The sequence below is a fragment of the Alosa sapidissima genome, chromosome 7 (assembly GCF_018492685.1).
Source record: "Alosa sapidissima isolate fAloSap1 chromosome 7, fAloSap1.pri, whole genome shotgun sequence".
Classification (NCBI taxonomy): Eukaryota; Metazoa; Chordata; class Actinopteri; order Clupeiformes; family Clupeidae; genus Alosa; species Alosa sapidissima.
The window spans coordinates 21,553,612-21,576,473 of NC_055963.1; the positions used below are offsets into that span (position 1 = coordinate 21,553,612).

The 22,862-nt window shown below is 42.6% G+C and overlaps 2 protein-coding genes across 3 annotated transcripts in view; both read left to right on the forward strand.

Annotated features, from left to right (window-relative positions):
- LOC121714319 (pepsin A-like) overlaps positions 1-22,862 on the forward strand; it is a 125,684-nt gene that overhangs the window by 100,940 nt on the left and 1,882 nt on the right. The window contains exons 1-3 of one of the 2 annotated variants that reach the window (XM_042099634.1): positions 19,533-19,784; positions 21,575-21,691; positions 21,940-22,087. In XM_042099634.1, the coding sequence (XP_041955568.1) occupies positions 21,636-21,691; positions 21,940-22,087 (204 nt within the window). In that variant the 5' untranslated portion in view covers positions 19,533-19,784; positions 21,575-21,635. Of the gene's footprint in view, positions 1-19,532; positions 19,785-21,574; positions 21,692-21,939; positions 22,088-22,862 lie in introns of those variants that run through there. The other variant, XM_042099633.1, reaches the window with a different exon arrangement.
- On the forward strand, positions 5,223-8,879 carry LOC121714318 (pepsin A-like). The gene is made up of 10 exons (XM_042099632.1): positions 5,223-5,299; positions 5,932-6,046; positions 6,196-6,343; positions 6,572-6,689; positions 7,377-7,495; positions 7,723-7,919; positions 8,033-8,149; positions 8,247-8,391; positions 8,489-8,587; positions 8,685-8,879. Exons 2-10 carry the CDS (start codon positions 5,991-5,993, stop codon positions 8,820-8,822), a joined length of 1,137 nt encoding a protein of 378 aa, XP_041955566.1. The 5' UTR covers positions 5,223-5,299; positions 5,932-5,990; the 3' UTR covers positions 8,823-8,879.

The following is a 22,862-nucleotide window of genomic DNA, read 5'->3' on the forward strand; positions in this document are numbered from 1 at the left end:
TCTTACTCGTCGCTCGACTTATCGTGACTAAATTCAAGATGGCTGCAAACGCTAAACTTTGTGAAGAAGATTTGATACTGTCTGCATAAATCGTCTTGTAAGTAAAGTACCAGTGCTTTTTCAAAGTTCTCAATGTCTTGTTTTAAATGTCAGGGCCCTCGGAAGTCTACCAATGAAGTGTGGAGATACATTGAGCCTCGTAAATGGTGTAAAACAGTGATTTATTTGCATGGCTAGCCCGATGCCGAAGCACCACCATTGAAAAAGCTGTTGGTAGCATCGGCTAACTAGCGCCAGATTTTGGAGTGCAGGGGACAAGCCGAGATGGGCTATGAGACATACGTTCACACTCGGTATCATGTTTCAACACACTTTAGGTCAATATCACACCGGAATTCTCCTTTAACTTTTCTTGGGAGGGGAGAACAACCCATGCAGAGGCTGCGGTGTTAGGCATAGAATGCGAACGTGTGTAGCGAACTTTAAGAGAAGATAGATTAACGTGACAAATGCCAATATTTTTCCCTCGACCGGCCCAAAAGTGAAGCGGCCCACCGGAAATTCTCCTGATTACCCACTCCGGGCCTGTTAAACGTCATTTACAAAGACATCGTACCATACTGAAAGCTAATATTTTGCCAGTAGCAACCTCTGTCCTCTGTCAAACACAGTTGCATTTTCAGCTCTAAACAAAACCGCTAAGGAGTTGTTCTGGTCCGAACCGCTCTGGTTCGGGCATAGTTGCTCCACAACGGAACAGTGTCACCACCCTTAAACAGATTACCACTTTCCCTAATCAGAAGCCATGGATGAACAGTGAGGTCAGACTCCTGCTGAAGGCACGAGAAATCACATTAATATCAGGTGATGTTCAAGCCTATAGCTCATCCAGGGCTAACCTGAAAAGGGGCATCAAAAAGGCCAAGCACAACCACAAGCTAAGGATTGAGGATCACTTCAAGAACAACTCTGACCCCCGGCACATGTGGCAAGGTATACAGGCCATCACAGATTACAAAACTACTAACTCCACCCCACCCAAAGGAGGTTTGGACTGACATATTTAATTTGTCACTAGCCCAGGCAGCTGTCCCCACGTGTTTTAAAACCACCTCCATCGTGCCGGTGCCAAAACACTCCACTGCAACAAGCCTTAATGACTTCAGTCCAGTTGCACTCACCCCCATCATCATGAGGTTCTTCAAGAGGCTGGTCCTGGCCCACCTCAAGACCTGCTTACCACCCTCACTGGACCCCTTCCAATTCGCCTACCATCAGAACAGGATTCCATCTCTACGGCACTTCACTCTTAATCTGACTCTCGCCAGATGAATTTCGTTCCGCCTAGCTCCACTCACATCCATCTGGGATCGGTTCCGTTGAGAGTAATTTCGGCATGAGATTGTACTGTATGGTAGAGCCAATCAGGACGCAGGGCGGGAGTTTCATAGATGTGACGTAGCGTAGAAGCGACTGTGAGGCTGTTCTCAGCGTCACGGGTTGGCTTCGATGTGAGTGGTTGAAGTAGCACGTCAATAGATCAAAGTCAAAGTCAAAGTCTGCTTTATTGTCAATTTCTTTACATGTCAAGACATACAAAGAGATCGAAGTAGTGCAAGGCAGCCATTGTGGGTCCAAAAAGTCCAGGATGTTATGTAGCTGAGGGTGGAGGGGGGAGAGAGTTCAGCATCCTAACAGCCTGGTGTATGAAGCTGTTGGTGAGTCTGGTGGTGTGGGAGTGCAGGCTTCTGTACCTCTTCCCAGAGGGCAGTAGATCAAACAAATTGTGAGCGGGGTGACTTGCATCACTCACAATTGTGGTCGCCTTGCGGGTGAGGTGGGAGGTGTAAATGTCCTTCAGGGAGGGGAGTGAAGCACCAATAATCCTTCCAGCTGTGTTCACTATGCGCTGCAGGGCTTTCCTGTTGTATTCAGTGCAGCTTCCGCCCCACACAGCGATGCAGCTGGAGAGGATGCTCTCAATGGAAACAGGTATATTAGGATGCTCTCATTAGAAACAGGTATATTTCCAACTGCTTTTAAAACCGCTGTTGTGAAACCTTTACTTAAAAAGTCAAATCTTGACCATACCAATCTGAGCAACTACAGGCCTATATCAAATCTATCGTTTTTGAGCAAAGTACTTGAAAAAGTTGTTTGTAATCAGTTAAATACCTTCCTCAACGAAAACAGTATCCTTGAAAAATTCCAATCAGGTTTTAGATCAAATCACAGCACAGAAACGGCTCTAGTAAAAATAGTCAATGATCTCAGACTAGCTACCGACTCAAACAAAGTCTCAATCCTTATTCTTCTGGATTTGAGTGCGGCATTTGACACCATTGATCATAGCATCCTAATTCACCGCCTTGCGAAGTGGGTGGGTCTCTCTGATAATGCTCTAAACTGGTTCCAAACCTACATTACTGGCAGAGATTTTTATATCAGTCTAGGAGATCATGTATCTGAAAAACATGACTTGCCTTTTGGTGTGGCCCAGGGGAGCTGCCTTGGTCCCCTGCTATTTTCTCTATATATGCTTCCATTGGGAAACGTCATAAGTCAACATAATGTAAACTTCCACAGCTACGCAGATGATACCCAATTGTATCTTTCTGTTGAGCCAACTAACCCAGATGGCCTTTGCTCCCTCACTGCATGCCTAACCTCCATTAATCAGTGGATGAGCAAAAACTTTTTGAAACTAAATGATGACAAAACAGAGGTACTTCTGGTTGGACCAAAACTAAAGCGAGATATTATTCTTAGTAATCTGGGGAACTTGGCACACCAGGTCAAACCAAAAGTAACAAGCCTCGGTGTCATCTTAGATGCAGAGTTAAGTTTTAAGCCCCATATCAGTAAAGTTACTCAGACAGCCTATTTCCACTTGAGAAACATTGCCAAAGTGCGGCCCTTTTTAACTCAACAAGATGCAGAAAAACTAATTCACGCCTTTATCACTAGCAGGTTAGACTACTGCAATGCACTTTTCACTGGTCTTCCCAAAAAACATCTAAAGAAATTGGCACTCATACAGAACTCTGCGGCTAGACTTTTAACTAAGACTAAGAAGAGAGAACACATCACCCCTGTGTTGGCTGAACTGCACTGGCTCCCTATTTCCTATAGAATTGATTTTAAGGTTATGTTAATTACTTACAAAGCTCTGAATTGCATAGCACCTTCATATATCTCTGAGCTTTTAATATCTTATCAACCACAAAGGAAACTTAGATCATCCAATTCTAATCTTTTAATCGTACCCAAAGTGCTCCACAAACAAAGTGGAGAAGCTGCGTTTATCCATTATGCCCCCAAACTATGGAACACCCTGCCTCTGTACATCAAGCAGGCGAGTTCAGTAAATATTTTTAAAAAAGATCTGAAAACATACCTGTACAGGAAAGCTTTTAGTTAACTCATCTTATCCTGTAGACTACATTTTCAGATTATTCTACATCTGCTACTATTGGAGGGCGCAGCCAGCCAGAAGCAGATGGGCTCCCCCTATTAAGTCAGGTTCTGCTCAAGGTTTCTTCCTGGAATATGGGAGTTTTTCCTTGCCACAGTTGCCATATGGCGTGCTTGTGGGGGGTAAGAGGGTTAAGGCTGCCAGTCTTATGACGTCATTTTCTATATTTTTGATATGTTGCTGAGCATATCATAAACAGCAAAGAAAAGTGATTGATAATGACTGACTGACTACTATTGTGTTACATGCTTCAAATGTAAAGCACTTTGAGCTGCATTCTGTGTATGAAAGGTGCTATACAAATAAAGCTTTATTATTATTATTATTATTATTATTAATGGTGCCTCGGTAGAATGTGGTCATGATGGCTGGTGGAGCACTTGCTCGCCTGAGTTTCCGCAGGAAGTACAGGCGGCGCTGAGCTTTCTTTGCCAGTGATGCAGTGTTAGTGGTCCAGGAGAGGTCTTCACTGATGTGCACCCCCAGGAATTTGGTGCTGCTCACTCTCTCCACCACAGCACCGTCGATGGTCAGTGGCAGGTGTTGGGTGTGACCTCTCCGGAAGTCAACAACAATCTCCTTGGTCTTGCTGACGTTCAGCAGAAGGTTGTTGTCCCTGCACCACATGGTCAGAAGGTCGACCTCCAACGGACAAGTGGCTTATCCGATCTTATGCAAGGATTTTTTAATAAGGACCAGCCTTCTAAGTATAAGTATAAGTATAAGTATATATACTCTATTGATCCCGTGAGGGAAATTTGGTCTCTGCATTTATCCCAATCCGTGAATTAGTGAAACACACTCAGCACACAGTGAACACACACTAATCCCGGCGCAGTGAGCTGCCTGCAACAACAGCGGCGCTCGGGGGGCAGTGAGGGGTTAGGTGCCTTGCTCAAGGGCACTTCAGCCGCTTCCTACTGGTCGGGGTTCGAACCGGCAAGTCCGAAGCGCTAACCAGTAGGCCACGGCTGCCCAAAGTGCCTTCTGAAGCACCACTCCAATGGATCGATCCCAGATGGATGAGTGGAGTTAGGCGGAACGAAATTCATCTGGAAAGTGTCAGGTCACCTCACTCTGCCCTGTCTCACCAGCGTCTCTTCTACCTGAGAAGACTAAAGAAGGTCCACCTGTCTCCTCAGATCCTGGTGAACTGCTACCGCTGCACCATCGTGAGCATCTTCACCAAATGTGTCACAGTTTGGTATGGCAAATAATCTGCCTCTGACCGTAAAGCACTGCAGAGGGTGGTGATAACTGCCCAACGCATCACCGGTTCCCCACTCCCCTCCATCGAGGCCATCCAGGGCAAGCGATGCTTGCATAAGGCAGCATCATCAAAGACTGTTCTCACCCCAACCACAGACTGTTCACCCCACTCCCCTCCGGGAGGCGTTACTGGTCTCTCCGCACATAAACAGCAGGTTCAGAGGAAGCTTCTTCCCTGCCTGTTGAGGTGTCCACGACCATGGCAACCTTGACAGGGACAACAAAGAGGCTAACATTGTGCAGACTTATTCCCATCAACAGCACCCCTCTCCCCCGTACTCTGCACAATGACAATGAAGTTGAATCTAATTTAATCTTATATAAACGAGACCTAAAATATTGTGGGCGGGGCTAAGTTTGGCTGGCTTCCAGGCTAGTAATGACCCCCACCTGACAATACCCTTCAGAGCACCTCTCCGTAGCAGGTGTTCTGTAGCTGGTACTTTTAGTCAGCATATTTTGATATCATATGTTTACTTGCTGTTGATGTATTTCATGCTGGCAACCTTGGGAACTACTGTACATGTTATCACCATCTTGGAAAATTATGATAAGGTTATTATATGCACATGTTATCTCCATCTTTGAAAATTATTATTAGGTTATTTTATTTAAGATCATTTTATTTATATAATTATGAAATTTATGTGCTGGTTTGTATATTGACCTAGATAAGAAAATCTCTCTTTGTGTGTCAACCAATTTTCATGATAACTACCAAGCAATCATATTGTGTCTTGGCCCTTTTGTATGTCAATGGTAACAGTGATAAGACCTAGATCTAAAGTTTGGCGACCGAGTTGTGAATGCATAACCATATATTTTTTCAGACTTAATTTTTATTAAGTTATTTGTCTTTTCATGTGCACATAAATAGCATAAAGAACCTGTTCTATTGATTCACGATTGCACGTATATTCAAAATAACTTAATACGCTTAAATAACTAGGCTAAGCCTAGTTAAGTAGGGGACAGCACACCTAAATAACTAGACCTCATTTCGAAACGTCTCCATTAGGTACTGTGTAAGAGCCGAAGAAGTTCTCCCATGGTCAATATTTACACAAAAGAAATCAAATCAGTTCAAATCATGTGCATGCTCACTGACATTGCTCCAATGCATTATTATCATTCCATCAGCTTCTTATCACATTGCTTATCATGTTGTTTTCTATGCTTTCTTCCAGAATATAAAAAGCAGTGTTGGAGTATGCTTCTTCACTGAGTCCAAGTCACCTGAGTAAGCATGATGAAGTGGGCTTTTGTTCTTTGTGCCCTGGTGGCTTTCTCTGAATGTTTTCGGTGAGTCTCACATAGATCCCTATTGGGTCTTCTTCTCTTGAATCCACAAATAATGTGTGTTTATACCTGATACCTTGTATGTGTGTGTGTGTATGTGTGTGTGTGTGTGTGTGTGTGTGTGTGTGTGTGTGTGTGTGTGTGTGTTTCAGGGTGCCCCTGATCAAGGGTAAGACAGCCCGGCAGAAACTGCAGGAAAAGGGTCTTTGGGAGGAGTACAGGAAAAAGTTCCCATACCAGCCCATGGTCAAGTTCCAGCAGCAGCAGAATGGCGCTGAGAGCATGACCAATGATGCCGATGTAAGTGAAGGACTCTAGGTAGTAGAGCGCTAACAAGACAAATATACTGCCAGTCCAGCTAGCTCGTTGGATCCATATTTTTCTTGTCAGCACTGGAGAAAATGAAGTCTGTATGAAGTTCTCCCTGCAAATTCAATGCTTTTTTGCATTTGTAATGTCATTAAGTTCCGGTCAATTTCATTATCATTTAATTATAATTTACAACTGTGGTCTTTTTCTTAATTTCAGCTGTCTTACTACGGTGTCATCTCCCTGGGAACTCCCCCCCAGTCCTTCGGAGTTATCTTTGACACTGGCTCCTCCAACCTGTGGGTGCCCTCTGTGTACTGCAACAGTGCCGCTTGCAGTGAGTATGGCTGACGGAGGGGTTACAGGTGTAGTCAGCAATTGTATGCAATTTCAAGCCCATAACATTTTTTGTCACATTCAGCAACCATCTCCTTATGACGGCTATCTGCTCATTCTGTGAGTCCACTGTAAAACAAATGGTCTCAGTAGGCAGCCCAGGCTCTGAATAGAATAGGTTTTTATTGTCATTGTGACAGATACAACGAAATTGAAAGCGCTTTCCCGTCAGTGCATCATTCAAGAGTCTATAAAAATATAATTTAAGTGCTAGTGAATGTTGAATGCTGAAAACTGGAAACAAACAAAGTGGGGGTAGCCTGTCCCCCAAACAAAAGCAAAACCATGCATGGAGTTTCTCTAGGAATACTGAAGGGAAGGGTGAGCGTGTGTTTCACTTGGTCCTTGGTTAAAACATAATGTACATTGTTTTGGACAGAAGTGTCTGCTAATAATATAATATAAAAACATTATATTATTATATTATTAGTGTCTGCTAATAATATAATATAAACAACAATCAATTCAATATTAAATTGAAATATAAATATAATGTGACGTTCTGCGCAACATTACTGACTGTCTGCGCAATATTACTGACCTTTAAAGTATGTCCAACATTCTCTTCATTAAAATGTCTTGATCACCCTCGGTCTGAAATGGCACTAAAATGGCCTTCTCTTTTCAGATAACCATCAGAAGTTCAACCCTCAGAGTTCCAGCACCTACCAAGCCACTCAACAGAGTGTTCAGATCGCGTACGGGACTGGCAGCATGACTGGAATTCTGGGTTACGATACCCTGGAGGTCTTAATGGATCAATTAACTATTCTGATGGAGATTCAGAATTGTGGTAGAAAAATCAGTACTGATAGCCCACATGTCTTTTTCTTTGGCATTTCACCCTGAGCACCCATGTAAATAGTAGTTATTTCACCTAAATGAGATGCCGTCATTAGACAGCAGTCCCTCCCTTAATATCATACACGTTTGTATGGTTCTCCTCACTAACCTTGTGACTGCTATTCTTCAAGGTGGGTGGAATCACTGTGAACAATCAGATCTTTGGTCTGAGTGAAATCGAGGACACGTTCTTGGAGTACATGACGTGGGACGGTATCCTGGGTCTTGCCTTCCCCTCTCTTTCTGCCTCTGGAGCCACCCCTGTCTTCGACAACATGATGAGTCAGGGTCTGGTCTCCCAGGACCTCTTCTCTGTCTATCTGACTGGGTGAGTCAACCCTTGGACCCAAGTCCAACATTTTCTTTTTTAACCAATGGCAGTTTCGTAAAGGTGCAAGTGACTTATGGATGAACTAACCTTCTTATCTGTTGTTGTTCCAGGGACAGTGAGTCAGGCAGCGCGGTGCTGTTTGGTGAGATTGACTCTTCATACTACACCGGCAGCTTGAGCTGGGTTCCTCTGTCCTCCGAGACCTACTGGCAAATCGAGATGGACAGGTAATGCACAAGTCCAACCCACAACCAGATGCACACACTGAGACATGTATCGATCTGCTTTTCCCATGTATGACATCATCTTGTTGCGCCATTACAGTGTCACCATCAATGGAAATATTGTCGCTTGTGCTGGTGGATGTCAGGCCATTGTTGACACCGGAACCTCCCTCATTGTTGGACCTTCCAGTGACATCAGCAACATGAATTCCTGGTTTGGTGCCACCACCAACCAAATTGGTGATGTAAGTATTTAAGAAATCTGACTTTGTCAATGACTGGCGGAATAATAATAATAATAAAAAAAAAGATTGTTTTACCTCAGGTGTGTCTTCCTTATAGGCAGCAGTATCCTGTGAAAACATCGAGAACATGCCCGAGGTCACCTTCAATATCAACGGACAGGCTTTCACTCTCCCAGCTTCTGCCTATGTGTCTCAGGTAGGTGCACACAACGCTATGAGCATATTATAGCTAGTGGTGGAATAAATGTCATCCTAAGCTTTCACTAATGTGAGCACCATATGTATTTTTACAGGAATCCAGCAGCTGTACCACTGGCTTTGGTAATGGAGGTACTGACCAGCTCTGGATCCTGGGTGACGTTTTCATCAGACAGTTTTACACTGTCTTTGACAGGCAGTACAATATGGTGGCTTTTGCCCCAATTGCATAAATGCCATCGTACTGTAAAAACATCTATCTGGCCAATTTAGACAGAACTGTGATCATGACGTGCACAATGAAAAATAATTTGTCAATAAAACCAATGCAAAAAACAAACTGTCATCCAGTATTTAACATTCACAGCATATAGCTGGATTAGAGCAGGGGTTCCCAAACTTTTCCATGGCAAGGCCCCCCTTAATAAACAATAATAAAAATAAATTAAGCTCATCCTCCGTCTATCTGTTTAGCCACAAGCACTTTGCGATGGAGCATACAGTGTGTAAAAATTGCATTCGGAGCTTTCTGCTTGATGAAAGCAGTCTCTTCACTGTTATAGCCACTTTTTATATATATAATAACTTTTTATAATAACAACACTCATAACGAGACGGTTATTTTTATGTATTATTTGCCCAAAACAACAGTAAATATAAGGATGCCATTTAGGGGTGTAAATCACAAATATTGATACTTTAAGCCAACAATTTGATTCTTTTTGATGCTTCAAAATTTGTAGTGATGCGATTCACTGCGATACTGGGGCCTGTTGTCGATAGGAAATTATAGATTTTGGTTAATTTTCATGGATTCAAAAATGACAAATATCATAGGCTAAACTAGATGTACCGCCGCTCAGTCCTGTACATCCATTCCGCGAAAATAAATCATATTAATGAATTTGTCTCCATCTTCTACTCCATCCCCCACTCTTGAAACTTTTGTGTATGCTTGTTTGGAATGTGTGTGTGCGGGCCGCACACAAAGTCGCCTACCGGCGCTGCAAAGGTGAATAGATTTGTAGCACTTGCCAAAAATTTGTAGCATTGTTATAAAACTTTTAAAATCTCTAAACAATCACAAGTAGGGCAATTCATCACAGTCCATTCATTGCAACTGGACTGATGAAAGGTACACCTGTAGGCTACATTGTATTTGGGAAAAGCAGACGGTAGCAGCATAATGTATTTATTTATTTATTATTAAACAAAACAATCCCTGTCAGTTCCATGCAGTTTTCAACAGCTATCAAGAAGAGAGGTCATGTCATGGATTTTTGTGAATGTTTTTTCTTCTACATATGCATAAGTTTAGTCATCTAGTTCATATGATATTCAGCTTTATTGTCAATGCACAAATTAAATACCAGTAGTCTAAAACAAAATGCCGTTTTACCCAGTGGTGCAAATAACTGACATGTCAAAAAGGGCCTTCATGAAATGCGTTGCTAGACTGTTCATACCCATTTTAACGGGCCAAGTTGAAGAGCTACCGTCCGTTATTGTTCGTGCAAATAATAGGCTGATTCATGTTCCCTTGCATTTTGCAACTATGAGGTCCATGGTTAGTCTGGCTTTCACCAGACCAAGCTCAATCTTTTAAGAAATCGAAAAAGAAATAGCCGGCAGATCAGGCTGAGTTCACCCAGCCTATAGTCCATGGTAGGCACCCGATAGAGATATTATTTAATTTTGCGATTGAGATATCCACGCACTGGCGCCCCCCCTGCGACGTGTTCGCCCCCCGGTTTCAGAGCTATTCTAAATGCAAAAATGCATAGAGGAGTTATGACAAAACCGTGACTGTTAACAAACTATATAAGGTAGGCCCTATGCTAGGCTTATTACACAACATAAATGGTCAATAGGCCATACCTGTCAACATTTAGCTTTCCAAAAACGGGAGATTTTTTTTTTTGGCGGGGGGGGTCAGTGTTTATACCGGATCTGTGTTTGCATATTTAATATGTTTCATACACGTGTTTCAACACTGCATTTTGGTCGTTGCTGCCTGCCTACAGCCAGAGACTTTCTAATGTGGAGACACAGCACTCCATAGAAATGCATGGGGCTAGTTTGTCACGCCAATATGGCCGTTGTCTACACATATCCCACCCCTTCCTCAGCAAAACGTCGACATGTGAATACATTGAGCCAATCATATGGTGTGTTGTGAAGACATCGTGCCAATCATGTGTTGTGATCTCGCCGCTGGAGCAAGATTGGTGTTGTGAAGCCTTGCGCACGCGCCGTTCGACCCAAAGACTGTGCCCGATGAGTGCCCATAAAACGTTGGTATATGGCCGCTGAGTGGAGGGACTTGCCTAAAAGGACTTTGCTACAGCCTACTTCCAAAACTCCAAAGCTGCAGCTGTCAGATTTGGTTCAGAGGGCACAAGTTCAGTGTATCAACAACACTCAATAACAATTTATGTGATGTGTTAATCAATTAAATTCCCAACAATTTCACAACAGCTAGTTCTGGAGTAGGCCTAGGCCATTCAACTAGCCCGCTTGCACGACGAGACTCAGGCTGCGCAGTCGGCACCCGCTTTTTTGGGTTTTGGGTTGCCTGGTTTTAGCCTATGACAAAATGGTTGAAATGTCAGACTAATAGAAAAAATGAATGGATCAATGATTTTAAAATGAAGTTTGATGGCCATGCAAATTACGGGAGTTTTCCGGGAGAAATAACAAAACGGGAGGGTGCTGGGAGATGACCTTGAAATACGGGAGAACCCGGGAAAAACGGGAGTGTTGACAGGTATGCACTAGGCTATGCTGGCGACCCAAATAAAATCTCCTTTGGGAACCAATGGCTTACAGTATCAAGTGGACTTAAAGGAGACATATTATACCTCTTTTTAAACAAGTTAAAATAGGTCTATGGGCTATACAAAACAAGTTTTTTGCACAAAATCAATCTCACATAAAGAGATCTCTGCAGCCTCTATTCTTGCCAGCTTCAGTCCCTTTCAGAATGAGCCGTTTAAGGACTCTGTCACTTTTATGCAAATAAGCTACTGCTGGCCACGCCCCACCTGTCAGATGTTTACGCTGTTCGTTTTCTTCACGTGAAAACCTCCACTGCTTGGGTGAAAATGACGGAATACCAAGGGGGCAGGCGAATTCCCGGAAGTAGAAGAATCAATGTAAGCTGGAGGGACCACTTCTCTGCTAACCCCATAGAAGCCCATTCATTTTAGGATTTTTTTGAAATACCATAACTTCATATAACATATATCCTGTGCCAATATTGTAGCTTCTGTGTAATCTATATAAACAATAAAAGGCAAAACAAGACTCGACTACCTCGTACGTAACGTTAGGTTCCCGTAAGAAGAATGTTTAGCATGTCCGGTTGTAGTGAAGCTAACGCACCGTAGGGGGATAACCGTATTGTTTGGATAAGAAGCTCAGTCCAGCCAGCACGGAAACTCGTGAACAAAGCTATGTAGCCTATAGCATTGTATGTTGAAGTAAAGCCTTGCATAGAGGCAAGTAAACCTAATGAAAAACGGCACTAACGATAATCATTTCAGAGGTTTTCGATGGATTGATTGTAGGTCGGAAAAGTGGAAAGAAGATTAGCTTCAAGGCTATAACTTTTTTGTTTTGTTTTACCATCACTGTTTTTGAAGATGATCATGTGTGGTAGCTTCAACATTAACACGACTTGGTATCACTTGTGAGGATGATATTAATAATAATACATAAATAAATGTTTAACTTTGATGACTTTGAAGGCGAAGGAAGTGTGAGAAGAATTTCTGTGTATCTATCATATGAGTTACAAGATTCAGTTTGATGGCTAACGTCACGAATATAAGTGTGAGTCTGCGCAGTACTGGGGGGACCAACTGAAAAATCGTTCTATTTGACTCTGTGCCCTCCCATTGAAAACGACGGAGTCTGTTCGTCCATTTCTTTTACTGTCTATGCGGAATACAGAGGCGCACTCTAGCCCAACATTTTCGACCCAGAGTCGGACCCAGATCAAGATGAGAAGAGGAGCCACCTGCAGAAACACCTTCACGAATGCTGCAAGCAGTTTCTAAATGGTTTGTTAACTGTATTTGCTTACTGTATTTGCTATCTCTCCTACAGTACATGCCAAATTAGTCTTGGCTATTAGCCTTTTACCCTGTTCAGCCTGTTACGAAGTAAATGTTGTAGTATATAAAGTGGATCTATTTACTTCAGCGGAACCACTTCCCTAGCTACTGAGTTTACCTATAGGTTATCCGCCAGTGCATTGATATGTGACATTGTCTACAGATGAAGCTAAGTAAAGTCACGTTCATTTTACCTCCGAGTTGAATCCTTTATTTTAATATACTATGTTGGAGTAAAAGACACAACGAATTGGCGACGAGTAAACCGGACCCTAAACAACTGCACGAAAATAAAAAGTTAAACCGGAGGGAAGGAGAAAGGACGAAACAAAGCAGGAGATTACATTACATTTGGCTGACGCTTTTTTAGCCAAAGCGACTAACAACATGGTAAACAGTTTAAGTTTTAGAGCAATTCTCAACAATTTTAGGACATCAGTGAGTGCTGTTTTTAACAGTTACTTGTCAGTTTAAGACGGCTGGTGAGTGCTAGGATCAGTAAGACTTGTTGTGAGTGTTGCTATGAGAGGAGATGTTCTCTAAAGAGCTGGGTCTTCAGGAGTTTTTTGAAAATGGAGAAGGATGTCCCTGCCCTTGTAGGAACTGGCAGTGTGTTCCACCAACGAGTAACAACAGATGAGAAAAGTTTGGATTGGCTTGAGCGTACCGGTGGTAGAGCTAGAAGTCGTTCGTCTGAGGAGCGCAGCGGTCTGGAGGTAGCGTATGTCTGTATGAGGGACTACTTTGTAGGCAAGCGTTAGAGCCTTGAATTTGATGCGGGCCGCCATAGGTAGCCAGTGTAGCTGGATGAGCAGCGGGGTAACATGTGCCCTTTTGGGTTGGTTGTAGACCAGGTGCGCCGCCGCGTTCTGGATCATCTGAAGTGGTTTCACTGCGCAGGCTGGGAGACCTGTCAGGAGGGCATTGCAGTAGTCGAGTCGTGAGATGACTATTGCCTGAACCAGAAGTTGGGTAGCATCTTGAGTCAAGTAAGTCCTGATTTTCCGTATGTTGTAGAGTGCGAAACGGCATGACCGGGCGACTGAGGCAACATGATCTGAGAAGTTTAGTTGGTTGTCGAGAACAACTCCTAGATTTCTTGCAGTCCTGGTAGGTGAAACAGACAGGGAGTCAAATTTGATGTTGATGTCGTGGTGTATGGTAGGTTTAGCTGGGAGGAGCAGTTCAGTCTTTGAGAGGTTCAGCTAGAGGTGGTGTGCCTTCATCCATGTAGCTATGTCTGAGAGGCAATCCGAGATCCGTGCTGAAACCAAGGGGTCATCAGGTGGAAAGGACAGATAGAGCTGTGTGTCGTCTGCATAGCAGTGGTATGAGAAGCCATGCGAACGGATAATCTGTCCCAAGGAGGTGGTGTAGATAGCAAAGAGAAGGGGGCCCAGCACTGAGCCCTGGGGGACCCCTGTGGTGAGATGGTGAGGTGCAGATAGCTGACCAAGCCATGATACGTTAAACAAGCGTCCTGTGAGGTAGGATTCAAACCAGGAGAGAGCAGAACCGGAGATTCCCATGTTAGCGAGTATAGAGAGAAGGATGCGGTGATTAACCGTGTCAAAGGAAGCTGATAAGTCAAGCAGAATGAGTAGTGATGACCGAGCGGTCGCCCTGGCTTCTTTTAAGGCTTCTGTTACAGACAGCAGAGCCGTTTCGGTAGAGTGGCCGCTTTTGAACCCAGACTGATTTGGATCCAGAAGGTTGTTCTGTGAAAGGAAGTCAGAGACCTGTTTGGAGACTGCTCGTTCAATGCCTTTGGATAGGAAAGGCAGGAGTGAGACAGGGCGGTAGTTCTCGACTTGAGCAGGGTTGAGAGAAGCTTTCTTAAGTAACGGTGTTACCCGGGCCATTTTGAACGCTGTTGGAAATGTGCCGGAGGTTAGCGAGGCATTGATCACATGTGTGATAGCTGGAGCGATGGTCGGGCTGATGGACTGAAGTAGGCTCGTAGGTATAGGGTCCAGCGAGCATGTGGTAGGACGGCTGCATGTCAGGAGTCTAGATACTTCACTCTCGGAGAGAGGCGTGAATGCTGAAAAAGATGTTCCAGCAGTCCCTAGAGGTTGTAGGAGTGCGGTATCTGAGTCAGATGCGTTGAGTGGGCATGTAGAGAATTGACTGCTGATTGCCGCCACTTTGTTTGTAAAAATTGAGGCGAGGGTATCTGCAGTAAGGCTGGATGGAGGAGGAGGCAGCTGAGGGTTGAGTAGCGATTTGAAGGTTGAGAAAAGTTTTCGAGTGTCTGTAGCGCTGTTGATTTTGTCATTGCAGAAAGACGTCTTAGCAGCAGTGATGCTGGCTGAGAAGGAGGTCAGGAGTGTCTGGTAGTTTTTGAGGTCATCAGTTAGTTTGGATTTGTGCCATTTCCTCTCCGCGGCTCTGAGTTTGGTGCGCTACGATCGGAGGGTATCATTTAGCCATGGATCGAGCTGGCCTTGTGGTAAGAGGACACAGCTCGTCTAGACACGAGGTCAGTGTGGAGCAGAGCGAGTCTGTGGCCTCATTAACCTCCAGAGAGGAGAAGGTGTTGAGTGGAGGTAGACCAGAGGCAACTACAGAGGAGAAGTGCGTTGGAGACAGGTTCCGGATGTTGCGTGACCATCGGCTGAGGAGCCGGAGGCTGTTCTGTCAGGCTGACGTTGAACTGGATGAAGAAGTGGTCAGAAAGATGGAGAGGCGTCACCATGAGGGTGTCTGTGCTGCAGTTCCGAGTGAAGATCAAGTCAAGCTCTTTGCCAGCTTTGTGAGTCAGTGGGCTTTGAACCAGTTTGAGGTCAAAGGAGTGGATCAGGGCCAAAAAGTCAGCTGAGCCTGGGGCATCTAAGTGGATGTTCATATCACCGAGAACAAGAAGCGGACAGTCATGCTCAGGGATAGAGGACAGCAGAGTGTCAAGTTCGTCCATAAAGTCACCTAGTTGGCCTGGAGGGCGGTAGATGACCAGCACGTAGAGTTTTGCTGGGGCGATCACTGTGATGGCATGGAATTCGAATGAGACATATTTGTTTGAAGGCAGTAGCGGGGTGAATTTCCATTTGTTGGAGATCAGCAGGCCCGTCTCGCCTCCTCGTCCAGATAGGCGAGGGGTGTGGGATAGTGTAAGGTTAGTGGAGAGTGCAGCCGGGGTGGCAGTGTTCTCTGGTTTGATCCAAGTCTCAGTGAGAGCAAGGAGTTCCAATGAAAGGTGGTTGGCATAGCCAGCTATGAAGTCCGTTTTGTTGACTGCGGATTGACAGTTCCACAAGCCCATGGAGAAGGAGGTTTCTGTAGGTAAGGACCGTTTAAGTTGCTGGAGGTTAAGGCGATTTCTGCCCCTTTTGGCATGATGCCGTTTTCTGCGATGGCCGGTGATAACAGATATGGTGGAATGGCACATTTTTGCCTTTGTCGGCGCCTGTGCTCGGTGAACTTGCACAGGTAAACTTGCTCGTCTTGACCGCGTCCGTCTTACACGAGTACGGCTGAAACGAGGGCTGACGCTTACGCTGACGTGGATGGATATCTCAATCGCAAAATTAAACAATATTTCTATCGGGCGCCTACCATGGACTAGGCTGGGTGAATTCAGCCTGATCTGCCGGCAATTCCTTTTCGATTTCTTAAAAGATTGAGCTTGGTCTGGCGAAAGCCAGACTAACCATGGACCTCATAGTTGCAAAATGCAAGGGAACATGAATCAGCATATTATTTGCACAAACAATGACGGACAGTAGCTCTTCAATTTGGCCCGTTAAAATGGGTATGAACAGTCTAGCAACGCATTTCATGAAGGCCCTTTTGGACATGTCAGTTATTTGCACCACTGGGTAAAACGGCATTTTGTTTTAGACTACTGGTATTTAATTTGTGCATTGACAATAAAGCTGAATATCATATGAACTAGATGACTAAACTTATGCATATGTAGAAGAAGAAACATTCACAAAAATCCATGACATGACCTCTCTTCTTGATAGCTGTTGAAAACTGCATGGAACTGACAGGGATTGTTTTGTTTAATAATAAATAAATAAATACATTATGCTGCTACCTTCTGCTTTTCCCAAATACAATGTAGCCTACAGGTGTACCTTTCATCAGTCCAGTTGCAATGGATGGACTGTGATGAACTGCCCTACTTGTGATTGTTTAGACATTTTAAAGGTTTTATAACAATGCTACAAATTTTTTGGCAAGTGCTACAAATCTATTCACCTTTGCAGCGCCAGTAGGCTACTTTGTGTGCGGCCCGCAAACACACATTCCAAACAAGCATACACAAAAGTTTCAAGAGTGGGGGATGGAGTAGAAGATGTAGACAAATTCATTAATATGATTTATTTTCGCGGAATGGATGTACAGGACTGAGCGGCGGTCATATTTTGTACCGCTCTGCGGTACATCTAGTTATAGGCCAAATACTGAACATTGACTCTTGAATCAGTTAGGTTAAAGAGTTTGTGCTCTTTTCCCCCCTGAAACCTCCTGTCATTAGCTAGATGCTTTCAAATTTAACATGGTTTAAACTCATATGTTGCAGTAGAAGTGACATTTCTGTCACTGTGAAAGGAAACTAACCTATTTGGAATATTCTGTAGGCCTGCTGTTCCTTTTATGAGAACACTTTAACTGAGTGATCAAGCTTTCATTAGGCCATTGAATGCTTTAAATATGAAAGTTATATACTTAATTCACCATTAACTAGATTAGCATGGTTCTACACGCAGTTGTCATCCAAATGCAGTGTTTTGTAGGCTATTCAAAAGCACATTCATCACTCAGTTGTGGTGTAGGCCTGTCTTGAGTGATCGCTGTCCCTTTACATTTCTGGGACTATATTATGGTTTAACTCCATGCTGTTTTTATGATGGACAGCGCCGTCTTTGATTTAGAATGCTCCTACCATTTTAATAAATGACATGTACGCACTTCCGTGGTTAAAGTACCTCGTTTCACTCATTCTCTTGCAATTCCCACATAACATTACTAGGATACTAGGCCTAGGTTACATTAAAACATTTTTACTGTGTCTATGACTAGATTGAACTTTGTTACTAATAGGCTCATAGGTGGAATAATTGTATTATTGTACGGTTCTGGATGATCCCAGTCAGATGGCAGCACCAGCGTCAGCTGAACGAAAGTTACGAACTAATCAAGTCCACAGTTGAGAACTAATCAAGTCCACAGTTGCGTGTTAAAACTTCCAGCTGAAGTAAATTGAAGGGGTGACTGACATGAGGAGCCAGGAAATTGGTAGAGAGAGGCAGGGACCAGGAGCAGACAGAGGAAGGGTGGAGACTCAGACAGAGAAAGGGTGGAGACTCAACAGGCCAACAACATCGGTTCCGGTAGAGGGGGACAAAGAGACCAAACAATTACAAGTTAAGAGTCTGACTGAAGAGGTTTAAATTCCTTGTGCTGTAGGCAAGAGATTTTCCACAGTTTATTACAGTGCATGAAAATGCACTGTTCTGTTATCCGAAGTATTCTTCTTATTATTATTACAGTGCATGAAAATGCACTGTTCTGTTATCCAAAGTCTTCTTCTTCTTCTTCTTCTTCTTCTTCTTCTTCTTCTTCCCACCAAATTTCTGCGTCTAATTCAGCTTTAACCGTTTAACGTATAAACTTCGTTCAAACTTCGTAATGTAGGTCTTGAAAAGGACACGTGGGGAATGTATTTTTCACTTTTGTAAACTTTATACTTTTTGAGATATTAATAAAAAACAAGCTTATTTTTCCCTATAGACTTTGCATTAGCACTATGACATCACAATGGACTAATTAACTTGATTTGCACCTGTATCAACTTCCAGCTGCTCACTATTAGGACCCATCAAAGGGCCAGTTAAACTGATTGCACCTGTATCAACTGCTTTCTGCTTAACTAGGCCAACTCTCTCTGTGTCTCTCCATTCTACAAGGATATAAGGCACATTCCATCCAACTTTCTATCCATTCATCCTCTTCAAACCATTCACTCATCCACCCATTAAACTATCCATCAACATCCATTAAACAATCTGCCTATCAACATCCATTCAACTTTCTGTCTATCAACATCCATTACACTATCTACATTTAACTTTTAAACTATATACTCTGTCTCAGGCTTTAAGCATACAATCTGGCTCTCTTAAGACTACTATTTCCTCTGCCCACAACTGTTTCAAAATAAATGTCCTCACTACAATAATTCACTATTAAATAATTTAACTATTTAAACTACTCAACTATTTAACTGTTCAGCCATTTCAACTGTCAGTTGTTATCAACTATGACTCCTGCCAACTGTTTCCAAATAAAAGTTTGTTTGGCATTTTATGTTAATATACAGTATGTTTATATTTTCATGCACTGGTAATTTCCTCGAAATTACATTTTCTAGTTCTGTATAATATCAAAACATTTTACCAGTACACCTGAACAACATAGACATGGATGAATAAAGATTCAACTATGGAAACAAAATGAGAATATTTAGTCTGCATTATTTTATGATTGTTCCACACAAGACATGTGACTCTGAGTCAGACAGGGAAGATTCAAATATAGTTACTTACAGACAGCATGCGATCAGTAGAGTCATCTGGCTTCTACATTTGTCTATTAAAAGGAAAAGGAATGCAACACCACTAAACACATATTATTAACTTGTTTTAAGGAACACAAGGTGACATAGGCACAATTACAGGCCATTCTTTCAACAATTTAACAAGAAATTAACAATTTATACTGCCAGATGTATCACCATCATAATGACCTTAAAGAGTACACTAAGCTCAACCTTGACTTCGATTTTAGGATTTGTATTATCTTGCAGAAATGTAGACTATGTTAGATGAAAAAGATAAAATAAATACAATACAGTGCAAAGAGAGGCAGAAAGCCCAACAGACTTATGTAACACAACAAATTCTCATGAACAACAAGCATCATTATGATGCTGCAAACTGTTGCACACAAAATTAAATATGTTACCTTTCAGTCTTGTTTCTGTGGTGAAACCATTACTACTACAACAGAGATGACAGTAACCAGGACCAAACTGAATCCTGATCCTACTACAAAGCTACTTCTCATGTGAGTCTAAGAAATAAAATGACACAAAACATCTGCACACGTCAATGTCAGAGAGATCAGCTAAGTCCTTACAGCAGAGGTGGGAAAAGTTCTGATGATTGTAAGCTGGTTGAAGGGCTGGTGAGAGGGTGCAAACCACATTGCCGGTGGACACGGAGCTGAGGGGTGGGGGTCTGGGGGCATAAATACTAATACTCATGCAATTATTTTAAATTTGACATAATTCAAAGACTTTGGGGAAAATATTCAACTTTATATAATCAGTTTTAGTAGTAATCTCTCACTTTCGATTAGGGTAAATAGCTATACTGTAAACTTATTTACAGATTCTCAGTTATTTACAGTTATTCTCATAACTAAAAAAAAAAACTGGCAGAATTTATGAATTACTATTTGTCCAGTTCAGGCCCCCCTGAGCCTTGGCCCGGTGTGCCCATTCAGTAATCCATTCCTGTACACAGGAGTTTAGTTCCAAGAAAAGTCTTTGTTGGCGCTAATTCCCCATACATTGGTGATCAACAGAGTTCTCTGTGCATTTGCCTACTGTTATTTACTAAATAATATATCACCGGCGTAACACTCTGACAATATTTTCTTTGGTTTCTGGCACTGCTAGTAATGTTTGACATTTTTCTGACAATTGAGTATTTAAACTCCGGACTTGTAACCGGAGGGTTGCCGGTTCGAGCCCCGACCAGTGGGCCGCGGCTGAAGTGCCCTTGAGCAAGGCACCTAACCTAACCCCTCACTGCTCCCCGAGCGCCGCCGTTGAAGCAGGCAGCTCACTGCGCCGGGATTAGTGTGTGCTTCACCTCACTGTTTGTTCACTGTGTGCTGTTTGTGTTTCACTAATTCACCGATTGGGTTAAATGCAGAGACCAAATTTCCCTCACAGGATCAAAAAAGTATATATACTTATACTTATATACTTATACTTATGCTTAACCATTTCACTTTAAAAATACCCAATTACAGCTACGCCCAAAACCTCAGACGCACCAGAATCCTCATTTATCAACAGTGCATATGCACAGATATGAGTGTAATGGTACGGCCATTTGGATTCTGACTAGCAGTGACCAAAGAAAATTTGATCAGACAGCGTGACCCTGCAAAATTGGGAAGAAACCAATATTGTAGGGAAGAGGGTGTGTGACTTTATGAGATCAATGTTTGACTAAAATGACCACAATGACATAATACAGAGATAACAGTACAGTAATCTTTTTTATTATTATTTTATTATTATTATTATTATTATTATTATTATTATTATTATTAAATAATAATATTGCAGATATTACAAATCTGCTTCAATGGGCACTTTGTCACTGGTATGGGCCACTATGTCTGGAAAACTAGCAAGCAAGCAAACAAACTCAAAGCTGTAATCAGCAGAAGTTTGTCTGAACTCCCATGTGAGTCACAGAAAAATTAATCATTTGACTGAACCATTAGCAAACAACAGCATTCGATCAAGCAGGAAGACACACAAAGGTTCATTCTTTCATTTGGTAAATGCTTGTTGTAAGGTGTGAAACCAGTTGAAACCCTTTGTAGGATTACGATTCTATTTCTATTTTCTAAGTAGAAGCTATTGATACATTACTACATGTGCATCCAAAATAACTAAGTGCCCCTAAGTGAAGATTTTGAAAAGTCTCAATAAGTTGAAAAAAACAAAGGAGTGGGTTATGGTCAATATTGACACAAATAATCATAAGTCATTAGCATGTTATTCATAGGTTTACTTTTTTTTCTTAATCTTTCTTCCTGGGTATAAATGGCAGAGTTGGAGTATCTTCACACATGTTAGAGTTTCTTCGCTGGGTCCAAGTCACCTGAGTGAGCATGATGCAGTGGGCTTTGGCTCTGTGTGCCCTGGTGGCTTTCTCCGAGTGTATTCGGTGAGTTTCATACATAGAACCCTATTGGGTCTTCTCCTTTGGACTCCACAAATAGGTGTGGTCATACCTAATTCCTTTGTGTGTGTGTGTGTGTGTGTTTGTGTGTGTGTGTGTGTGTGTGTGTGTGTGTGTGTGTGTTTGTGTGTGTGTGTGTGTGTGTGTGTCTGTGTGTGTGTGTGTGTGTGTGTTTACTGTATGTGTTTATGTGTGGGTGTGGGTGTGTGTCTGTATGGATGTGTGTGTTTCAGGGTGCCCATGATCAAGCATAAGACAGCCCGGCAGAAACTGCAGGAAAAGGGTCTATGGGAGGAGTACAGGAAAAAGTTCCCATACCAGCCCATGGTCAAGTTCCAGCAGCAGCAGGATGGTGTTCAGAGCATGACCAATGATGCCGATGTAAGTGAAGGACTCTAGGTAGTAGAGCGCTAACAAGACGAATATACTGCCAGTCCAGCTAGCTCGTTGGATCCATATTTTTCTTATTAGAACAGGAACAAATGAAGGATTTGAAGTCTGTCTGTGTGAAGTTCTTGAGTCTGATTAGACCATTAGATTCTCACCTGCTAGCATCACGTTTAAAAGTGACTAAGATTTCCGGCAATTTTCCTATTTAAAACTTGTCTCCTCTCAAGTCAGAAAGTGTAATAAGACAAACGGAAAATGAAATGTGGCGATTTTCTAGGCTGATTTGACATGGAACTACTCTCACTAAACACCAAGGGCACAGCAGCACAATGATATCATGCAGCACCTGAAAATAGTCCCGTAAGCTAAATTCCAGCAACAAGGTTGAGCTGCAGCAGACTAATTGGTTAGTGACTGGATTATTACGCCTGAATGAGAGTATAGTTCCATGTCAAATCAGCCTAGAAAATCTATTTAGTCTTATTACACTTTCTAAATTGAGACGAGACAAGTTTTAAATAGGAAATCTTAGTCACTTTTAAACGTGATGCTAGCAGGCAAGATGCTAATGGTATAATCCGATTCAATTATCTATGCTAGGCTGGAGCTAAAAGTGTTATCACCAGACTCAGAGAACGGCTGGATGAACTCGAGAAAGGTAAAAATCAATTGTTTAACTCAAGGGGAGGTTGAAAATGAGTGTAATTCCCCAAATGGTGGAATATCCCTTTAATTAATTAAGTGTAAGCTGAACAGATACGTCTTT

Bases quoted from the DNA above. Each gene is read 5' to 3' on its own strand.
- LOC121714318 (XM_042099632.1), top strand. From the start codon at position 5,991: ATGATGAAGTGGGCTTTTGTTCTTTGTGCCCTGGTGGCTTTCTCTGAA. The intron at 7,920-8,032 runs GTGAGTCAACCC...TTGTTGTTCCAG, and splicing joins TTCTCTGTCTATCTGACTGG to GGACAGTGAGTCAGGCAGCG. The intron at 8,150-8,246 runs GTAATGCACAAG...GCGCCATTACAG, and splicing joins TGGCAAATCGAGATGGACAG to TGTCACCATCAATGGAAATA.